The following is a 10,679-nucleotide window of genomic DNA, read 5'->3' as shown; positions in this document are numbered from 1 at the left end:
TGAGTTGGATCTAAGTTGCTGTGCACAGGCTTGCTCTAGTTGCGGCGAGCAGGGGCTACTCTTCATTGCAGTGCATGGGCTTCTCATTGCGGTGGCTTCCCTTGTTGCGGAGCACAGGCTCTAGGTGTGCGGGCTTCAGTAGTAGTCTCTGGCTTCTTAAACTTAGCATAATGTTTTCAAAGGTCATTCACACTGTAGCATGTATCAGGACGTCATTCCTTTTTTTTGGCTGAATAATATACCATTTTGTTTAGCCATTCATCAGTTGATGGACATCTGTGTTGTTTCTGCTTTTGGGCTACTATGAATAATGCTGCTATAAACATTCATGCATGAGTTTTTGTACAAACACATTTTCAGTTCTCTTAGATATATACCTCAGAATGGAACTGCTGGGTCACATGGTAATTCTATGTTTAATTTTTTGATGAACTGCCAAAATGTTTTCCACAATGGTTGGACTATTTTACATTTCTGCCAGCAATGAGTGAAGTTTCCAATTTCTCTATATCTTTGCCAACACTTGTTATTTTCCATTTTAAAAAAATTAGCCATTTAAAAAAATAGCCATCCTAGTGGGTATGAAGTAGTATCTCGTGATTTTGATCTGCATTTCCCTAATGTCTAGTGATGCTGAGCACCTTTTCATGGGCTTGTTGTCCATTTGCATGTCTTCTTCGGAGAAAAGTCTGTTTGAATCCTTTGTCCATTTTTTTTTTTTTTTTAGTAATACTTGCTCATTGGTTTATTTATTTATTTATATAAATTTATTTATTTGTTTTTTGTTTTTTAGCTGTGTTGGGTCTTCGTTGCTGTGTGCGGGCTTTCTCCAGTTGTGGTGAGTAGGGGCTACTCTTCATTGTGGTGCGCGGACCTCTCATGGTCATGGCTTCTCTTGTTGCAGAGCACGGGCTCTAGGCACACGGGCTTCAGTAGTTGTGGCACGTGGGGTCAGTAGTTGTGGCTCGTGGGCTCTAGAGCTCAGGCTCAGTAGTTGTGGTGCATGGGCTTAGCTGCTCCGCGGCATGTGGGATCTTCCCGGACCAGGGCTCGAACCCGTGTACCCTGCATTGGCAGGTGGATTCTTAACCACTGTGCCACCAGGGAAGCCCCTTTGTCCATTTTTAAAATGGGTATTTGTCTTTTTATTGTTGAGTTGTAAGAATTCTTTATATATACTAGACCCTAATCAGATATATGATGTTCAAATATTTTCTCCCATTCCGTGGGATGTCTTTTCGTTTTCACAATAGTGTCCTTTACAGCACAAAAGTTTTTATTTTGATGAAGTCCAATTTATCTATTCTTGTCTTTGGTTGCCCATGCCTTTGGTGTCATATCTAAGAAATTGTTGCCTAATCCAAGGTCATGAAGATTTACACCTATGTTTTCTTCTAAGAGTTTTACAGTTTTAGCTCTTACATTTAGGTTTTCAATCCATTTTGATTTCGTTTCTGTAGATGGTGTGAGTTAAGAGTTCAGCTTCATTCTTTTAGATATTCTGTTGTCCCAGTACCATTTGTGGAAATGACTATTCTTTCCCCATTGAGTGGTCTTGGGACCTTTGTTGAAAATCAGTTGCTACCGTTATAATATCAAATAGTAAGAATGATAGCATCCTTGCCTTGTTCCTGGTTTGGGAATAGTTCTATTGTTTCACTATTAAGTTTTGTTTCAGGACTTCCCTGGTGGCACAGAGGTTAAGAATCTGCCTGCCAATGCAGGGGACAAGGGTTTGAGCCCTGGTCCGGGAAGGTCCCACATGCCGCGGAGCAACTAAGCCTGTGTGTCACAACTACTGAGCCTGCTCACCTAGAGCCCGTGCTCTGCAATAAGAGAAGCCACCGCAATGAGAAACCCACGCACCGCAACGAAGAGTAGCCCCGACTCGCCGCAACTAAAGAAAGCCCATGCACAGCAACAAAGACCCAACACAGCCAAAAATAAATAATAAATAAATTTTTAAAAAAAGTTTTGTTTCCTATGGGGAGATATATCAAGAACAGGAATTTCCCTTTAGTTCTGGTTTACTACTGTTTAATCTTAAATAAGTATGAGTTTTATCACCTACTTTTTCATGCCGGTATTGAGATGATCACATTTTTCTCCTTTAATCACACAGTGTGGTATATTACATAAATAGATTTTTTTGCTGTTGAAATGCCCCTGCATTCCTGGGATAATCAACTGCAGTTCTTTTCTGCTTTGAGTTCCTCTTCTAGTTCCCTGTCTTAGAATATGCTTTGGAGCGGCAATGGCATTTCCTGTCTGGGGTCCTCATCAAAAACTCCAGTTTCTTAGCTGAATGTTCTCCTAGGAGCTTCCGAAGCTTGGATTTGCTCATTAGTGACTCGGGGTGGGGGGGGTGGCAAAGAGGCTCAAGGGCAAACCAGTGCTTTAGGCTGTGTGAGTATTTGCTACAGAGAAGCCAGGTGGGGGCAAGTAGCAGTCTCCCAAAGTCACCTACTCTTGTCCTTAAGAACAGAACTCAAATTTTCTATCCTTATCTGTAAAGTTTATTCTGTCTCATAAACATTTTTTCCTATGACAAGTATGACTTTAATCATTCTGGGACTTCCCTGGTGGTGCAGTGGTTAAGAACCCACCTGCCAATGCACACGGGTTTGAGCCCTGGCCTGGGAAGATCCCACATGCCGCGGAGCAACTAAGCCCGTGTGCCACAACTACTGAGCCTGTGCTGTAGAGCCTGCGAGCCACAACTACTGAAGCCCGCGCACCCTAGGGCCCACATGCCGTTAACTACTGAGCCCGCGTGCTGCAACTACTGAAGCCCGCACGCCTAGAGCCCGTGCTCCACAAGAGAAGCCACCGCACTGAGAAGCCCGTGAACCACAACGAAGAGTAGCCCCCGCTCGCCACAACTAAAGAAAGTCCGCGCACAGCAACAAAGACCCAACACAGCCAAAATAAATAAATAAAATAAAAAAGGTAATTTTAAAAAATCATTCTGTGTTTTGAGCACTTTCTATATGCCAGGCCCTGTGCTCAGTGCTCTTACACATGATTAACAATCATTCCAGCTACCATTTACTGATCCTTTACTTAGTTCTAGGCACCGTACTAATTGTTCTATAAAAGTATTGCATTTAATCCCCTTAACCTCCCTATGGGGAAGATATTATCATCTCTTATTTACAGATGAGGAGGCTGAGGCTGAGAGAGGCTAACTTGCCAATGGTCACAAGACAGAGAGGAGGTTCAAAATCAGTTTGTCCCACTGCAGAGCCTGTGCTTAACCACCGCTGTACATGCTACGGGTAATTAATTAGCTTTGTCAGCCCAAACTCCCATGATCGGTATTAAGTACTGACAGTTCCCTGTGACCAGCGCGTGACCGAGCACTGCCAAGTGTGACTGGCTGGAGTCATTTGTGGTCTGATTGGTCTCAATGTCAGGCCGTGACATTTGCTCACATGAGGTGGTCTGCAGTAACAGCTCCCTTAGGGAAATTAGTGTGGGCATTTTCAAAAAAGCTTTTAAAAAATAACAGCTTTGAGATGTAATTCATCTACCATACAATTCCCCAATTTAAAGTGCACAATTCAGGAAATTCCCTGGTGGTCCAGTGTTTGGGACTCTGCACTTTCACTGCCAGGGTCGAGGTTCGATCCCTGGCCCGGGAACTAGGATCCCGCAAGCCATGAGGCACAGCCAATAAAATAAAATAAAAGGTTTAAAAATAAATGAATGAAGTACACAATTCAATATTTTTTGTATAGTCTCAGACTTGAATAATCACCATAATCAATTTTAGAACATTTTCATCACCCCCAAAAAGAAGCTCTGAACACATCAGTAGTTATTCCTCATTTTCTCCCAAACTCCCCAGTACCAGGCAACCATCAATCTGTCTCTGCCTCTACAGATTTGCCTATCCTGGATATTTCATATAAATGGAATTATATAATATGTGGTCTTTAGTAACTGGTTTCTTTCACTTTGAATAATGTTTTCAAGGTATATCCATGTTATAGCATATGCCAGTACTTCATTTCTTTTTATTTTCAAGTAATACTCCACTGTATGGATACACCACATCTTGTTTACCCATTCGTCAGTTGATGGATACTTTTTGGCTATTGTGACTAACACTGCAATGGATATAGAGAGAGACGTTTTCAGGTGGACATACGTTTTCAATTCTCATGCTTCATTTTTTATGTGGCATTGCTTATTTTGAGGCAATCTTTGCCCATGTCCAATTCAACCTTTTACAACTGAAAATGCTCAAGAACAACCCATTTTATTTATTTATTTATTTATTTATTTATTTATTATTATTTTTTTTTGTGGTACGCGGGCCTCACACTGTTGTGGCCTCTCCCGTTGCGGAGCACAGGCTCCGGACGCGCAGGCTCAGCGGCCATGGCTCACGGGCCCAGCCGCTCCGCGGCACGTGGGATCCTCCCAAACCGGGGCGCGAACCCGGTTCCCCTGCATTGGCAGGCGGACGCGCAACCACTGCGCCACCAGGGAAGCCCAAGAACAACCCATTTTAATGAACAGCTGAAAAATGTGCTGGCAGTGGGTTCACTTACCAGCTACAAGTATGTGAATGAGGTGGAAGTGGTTTCCCAAGCAGGGATCACCTGTTCTGCGCTCAGGGGCTGTTAACTGCACCGTGGATTAAGTCAGACCCCGGCACACCAGAGGCCCAGTTACCTTTGAGGCAGAACCCCCTCTGGCCCTTGTAGCTCATCCTAGCGATTCCAGAGTTAGGCTTCGTTCCGCTCCTGCTGCAACCTCCCCATCTCAGTAACGGCAATTCGGTGCAGGTGCTCAGGCCATAAACTTTGAGGTGATCCTTCTCCCCTCTTTTCTTTCTCTCACATATCAATCCAGCAAATCCTGTTGGTTCTACCTTCAAAATATATCTAGAATCTGACCCCTGTCACCCTGGATTATGGCAATGGTCTCCACTGGCTTCCTGCTTCTGCCTTTGTCCCCAAGCTGTTCTCTCCACGGCAGCCAGATGACATCACTGCTCCTCTGCTCAAAACCCTCCTATGTGGGAACATATGTATATGTATAACTGATTCACTTTGTTGTAAAACAGAAACTAACACATCATTGTAAAGCAATTATACTCCAATAAAGATGTTAAAAAAAACACAAAAACCCTCCCATGGTGTCCCTCCTCCTCAGTCCCTGCAAATGATTACAAGGCTCCGTGAGCTCTGACCCCCATTACCTCTCAGATTTCTTCTCCTACTTCCACCTCATTCATTCCTTTTAGCAGCCAGGCCTTGAAACTGTTCCTCAAGCTTGCCAAGTATACTCCTGCCACAGGACCTTTGGCCATGCCGCTCCCTCTGCCTGTCACAGATCACATTTCTCGCTCAGATAGCCACAGGGCTCCCTCCCTCATGTCCTTCAAATCTCAGCTCAACTTCCACTGAGGGTTTCCCTGATTCCCTATTGAAAGCTGCACCCCCATCACACACTACTTTCCAAGTCCCTCACCCTGCTTTATTTTTTACCTTTGCACTTCCCACTTTCTAATGTAATATATATACCTTTTTATTTATTTTTATTTTTAAATTTTATTTATTTATTTCATTGCACTGTGTCTTAGTTGTGGCAGGCGGGCCCCTTAGTTGCGGCACATAGGTTCCTTAGTTGTGGCATGCGAACTCTTAGTTGCAGCATGCGGGATCTAGTTCCATGGCCAGGGATCGAACCTGGGCCCCCTGCATTGGGAGCGCAGAGTCTTAACCACTGTGCCATCAGGCATGTCCCCTATATACATTTTAAAAAATGTTTATCGTTCCTTCCTCCTACACTGCCATCCCCACCCCTGCCATATCAGCACAAGGAGGGCAGAGATTTTTGAGTGTTTTGTTCCAGAGTATGGAACAGTGCCTGGCATGTAGCAGATGCTCAATAGATATTTAACCAAGCTGCATGGTTGGCTCAGCCCATCCCAAGTTGCTCCTTTTCCTCTACTTCTCTCTCCTGATGCAAATAGGTCTTGGGGACACTCTGGTTCTTTGCTCCCTGCCCCAAAATCTAAGGCCAACTAATCTCTGACATGGAGCGAGTGTCTGAAAGTTCCTTTCAAGCTGCACTTTGGGTTAACATTGACATTCGAAAAGCCTCACATTTGTGTGAGCCTCTCCTGTGGGCATGCCAGCTACACAAGAGTGACTAAGACTATCACATCCAGAGCCTCCTTCTGAGGAAGAGGCCCTGGGGTTCTTTCTGCATAAATTTCTGTGGACTAGAACTTGGGCTCATTCATTCATTCACAGGCAGATCCGCGTTTCAGGGGGCTGAACAAGGTACAACTGGGGAGGTCCCCTTAAGGAAAAAAAAACCCTCACAAAACTTCAAGTAAAATAATTAGATACCTAAATTAGTATCTATTTAGAATAAGAAAATAAATCACTACAAACCACAAATTTAAAAAAAGTGATAAATACCACAAACATCACAAACATTCAGAAAATATTATTTTTATTAATTGATGGTGTCGACACCTTTCTCTGATACCTTTTTTCGTGCATTTTTTGGCTGTGAACTCTTCAGTCATCTCTTCATATGACAATGATTTTATAATATTCCCTGTTGAGTTTCCTTCTCATTTTTGATGAGTGAAGTTTTATTCTTTTACATATATTAAAATTTTTAAATGTATTTTTATAATTAAAAAATGAGTAAAATTTTAGAGCTTCCCTGGTGGCGCAGTGGTTAAGAATCCGCCTGCCAATGCAGGGGACAGGGGTTCAAGCCCTGGTCCGGGAAGATCCCACATGCCACGGAGCAACTAAACCCATGCGCCATAGCTACTGAGCCTGTGCTCTAGAGCCCACGAGCCACAACTACTGAGCCCACGCCGCCATAGCTACTGAGCCTGTGCTCTAGAGCCCACGAGCCACAACTACTGAGCCCACGTGCCACAACTACTGAAGCCCACGCGCCTAGAGCCTGTGCTCCGCAACAAGACAAGCCACCGCAACGAGAAGCCTGCACACTGCAACAAAAGAGTAGCCCCTGCTCTCCGCAACTAGAGAAGGCCCACGCACAGCAACGAAGACCCGACACAGCCAAAAATTAATTAATTAATTAATTAATTAATTAATTTTTTAAAAATGAGTAAAATTTTAGATTGTCAAACTTGGGAAAACGCCTACCAGATTTCTTTCATATGTAAGCTGAATAATTTCAGGGCACTTTGCATTTTCTTGTGCAGTGACTAATCATTTTCTTTTTTTTCAATCAAACAATTTTAATCAAGTTAATAGTAAGCAGTAACGGTGCAATTACACAAAAAGCCCCATATTTTACATGTTTAAATTGTTTTTCATTGTCTTTACTTGTAAGGTATCGAAGGTGGGACCCACTCTTGAATCTTCTTTCTAGTGGTGGAATGAGGTATATATTGCTGTGGAGTGCCACTCATGTTGAATTTATGGTTTGTCCAAATGAATGTACGAGCAATAGGTGGTTTTGTTGTTGGAGGATCATCAGTCATACAGTGAAGTCAATGATAACATTCAGGGGGCACCATGCTTCCATCCACATCCCAGAATGTGTTTTTGCCATTCATTTCAGTAGTATATATAACCCACTGGTGATAGCCAAAAAACTGCTTGCTGTCTTCATAGTATTTATTTCCATTTTTGTCTTCCCCCACTAATGTACCAACCCTCACATCATTTGTCCTGAAGAAAATCTGTAGATAGCCATGGAGGCTGCCCTGGCCACTGACCTGCTGCAGCCCATGCTTAGTGACTAATCTTTAAATTGATTATACTCATTAACCAGTTGAACATTGATGTCCTCATATGCATGTTATAAATTTTAGGCTATTTTCATCAATGTCTGTCTATTATGTCAAACAGCAAGAGATTTAAACACAGAAACTCTGATAAATTTTATTTCACCAGATCCTCATAAAAAAGAGAAATGTATGGTGTATCTGTATGTATATGCTGTGTATCAGTTAATTATTATTGTGTAACAAACTGCCCCAAAATCCAGTTCTTAAAACAACAAATATTTTATTCACTTATGTTTCTGTGGGTCAACAATATAGACCAGATCAGGTGGATGGTTCTTCTGCTAGGGATCAGTCATGCAGTGATAGTCATCTTGTGGCTGGACTGAGGCTGGATGGACTGAGATGGCCTCACTCTTTTGTCTGGTGGTTGGTGTTGGCTCTTGGTTGGATTCCTCTCTCCGTGAGGTCTCTTATCCTCAGGAAAGCTGGTTTGGGCTTCTTTATACAGCAATGGGAGAGCTTCTTTATACAGTAAAGGCTGAGAGCAGAAGCTGCAAGGCCTCTTGAGGTCTAGTCTTGAAACTCCCACATCATTTCTGCCACATTCTATTAGTCAGAGCAAGTCACAAGGCCAGCCCCAGCCAAGAGATGGGGACAGACTCCACATCTTGAGGGAAAGAGCAACAATGTCACACTGCAACAGGCATTTGTGCAGTGACGCGAAGAATTACTGTGAACATCTTTCCAAATGATCTACTACATATTGCGTTACTGAGCATATTCTTGACAGGAAAGCACTTCTGTTTTGGCTACACAGTGATGAGAACTAAATTTGTCTGCTTACCATTTTATACGTCTGACGAATGGAAGAATTTCCCACAGACTAGCTTCTGCTTCTCTACATTTGAAATCTTGTTTTCTCTACCACCACATACTTCCAGTGCCAGATGCCATAGGAGTTGCTCATATCGCAATAGGACCTCTGGCCTTGCAACCTTACATTACAACATTGGGCAGCTGTAGTATTTCTGGAAACCACTACTGTACCAGGAAGGCTAACACTAACTTAACTGTACATGGAAGTTACTACAAACCACATAAACATATCTCACTAAACCTAACTCAACTGCCCCTTAGTGACTATATCCCCCAGATCCCCATGTCTATGCCAATGTCACCCAACAGGAGCAACAGTACAACAGAGGCGAAGTCAGAGTGGAAAGAAACAGAACACTTAACCAATTACAGTTAAAATATCTTACTTTTGTAAATTTTCAAAAAAACATATGACCATGTGAACAGATCACTAGGGCCCTTTCCTGGGTCTTAGGAGGGGCTTGTGTTAGTGGGCTTGAATTTAAGCTTCATTAGTTTCTTGGTAAATACCTGTGGTAGGCAAGATAATCACCCCTCCAAAGATGTTTACATCCTAATCCCTGGAACCTGTGACTATGTTACTTTTCAAGGCAAAAGGGACTTTGCAGATGTGATTAAACTAAGGATATTAAGAAGGTAACATTATCCTAGATTATCTGGGTCAGCCCAATGTAATCACAAGCGTCTTTATTCATGAAAGAGGGAGGGCCTGAGATGGAGAAGGAGATGTGATGATGGAAGCCATCAGAAGGATGCCCTGTTAGGAAGACTCAGTCAATCATTGCTGGCTTTGAGGATGGAAGGGAGTCATCATGCAAAGAATGTGGGCAGCCTCTAGAAGCTGGACAAAGTAAGGAGATGAGTTCTCCCTGACAGCTTCGCTGGCAAGAATGCAGCCCTGACAACACCTTGATTTTAGCCAGGCGAGACATGTTTTTTTTTGGACTTCTGATCTCCTGAACTATAAGATAATGAATTTGTTCTAAGTCACCAAGTTTGTAGTAATTTGTTACAGAAGCAACAGAAAACTAATACAATACACTTCTGCTTTCATTCATTCAGCAAAACTATATCGAATACGTTCTATTTGATAGGTAATAGGCACTGGAGATCCTGGAGTGAATAACCAGATGAAGTCCCTGTCCTCACGGAGTTTATATTTTAATGGGAGAAAACAGATAAAAAACAAACCAAGAAAAATGTAATTTGTCAGGTGGTGTTGACTGCTGTGGAGGAGTCCAAAACAGGGTAAGAGAGCTAGAAATTGATGGAGCTTGGGGTTTGGATGGGGGTGGAGTAGTGGGCTCTAGATGACCAGGGAAGGCTTCTTCAATAAAGTGACATCTGAGCAGACATGTGATGTGAGTTATGTGAGTCTCTGGGGAAGACCATTTACACAGAGGGGAGAGTAAGTGCAAAGGGCTTGAGATAGGAAGCCAATTAGTTTATTTAAGGGACAGAAAAGAGGCTACAGTGGCTGAAACAGGGTGAACAAGGGGGAGAGAGAAGAGGGCCGAATCATGTGGGGTCTTGAGGCCACAGTAAAGATTTTAACTTTTACTCTGAGTGAAATGTGAAGTCCCTGGAGTCCTCTGAGCAGAGAAGTGATGGGATTTGACTTAAACTCTGAAAGGATCGCTCACTGCTGGCTGGAGAACACAGTGGAATGGAGCCAGGATGGAAGCAGAGAGACCAAGGTGGAGGTCCCTGCAGTAACCCAGGCAAGAGATGATGCAGTTTGGCGCAGTGTGGTAGCAATGGAGGTGGTAAGTATAGGCGTCTGGACACGTTTTGAAGGTAATGATATATAATTTGCTAAAGGATTAGATGAGAAAAAGGGAGGAGTCAAGGAACTCGAAGTTTTTTAGCATGAGCAACTGGAAGAATGGAGGTGACATTTACAGAGATGAAGGCTGTGAAGGGGAAGGTAGAGTGGCAAGAGCGGTGTTTCAGTTATCTATTGAAGCAAAAAAAAAAAAAAAGCGGAAACTTAGTAGTTTAACAACAATTTATGATTTCTCTTGCCTACATGGGTTGGCAATCTGGCAGCTCTTCTGCT

At 42.9% G+C, this 10,679-nt stretch overlaps 2 protein-coding genes and 1 pseudogene across 2 annotated transcripts in view; all 3 read right to left on the bottom strand.

Moving 5' to 3' along the window:
* Positions 1-10,679, bottom strand: part of CDH3 (cadherin 3) — a 104,502-nt gene that overhangs the window by 70,553 nt on the left and 23,270 nt on the right. The gene's annotated exons all lie outside the window — the stretch shown is intronic.
* On the bottom strand, positions 7,334-8,338 carry LOC102989926 (NADH dehydrogenase [ubiquinone] 1 alpha subcomplex subunit 12-like; annotated as a pseudogene).
* ZFP90 (ZFP90 zinc finger protein) overlaps positions 8,051-10,679 on the bottom strand; it is a 70,155-nt gene continuing 67,526 nt past the window's right edge. The window contains exon 5 of the mRNA XM_028477514.1: positions 8,051-8,411. Coding sequence (XP_028333315.1) covers positions 8,368-8,411 — 44 coding nt within the window. The 3' untranslated portion in view covers positions 8,051-8,367. The remainder of the gene's footprint in view (positions 8,412-10,679) is intronic.

This window comes from Physeter macrocephalus, chromosome 17 (assembly GCF_002837175.3).
Source record: "Physeter macrocephalus isolate SW-GA chromosome 17, ASM283717v5, whole genome shotgun sequence".
Lineage (NCBI taxonomy): Eukaryota > Metazoa > Chordata > Mammalia > Artiodactyla > Physeteridae > Physeter > Physeter macrocephalus.
This window is presented reverse-complemented; position numbering and strand designations above follow the sequence as displayed.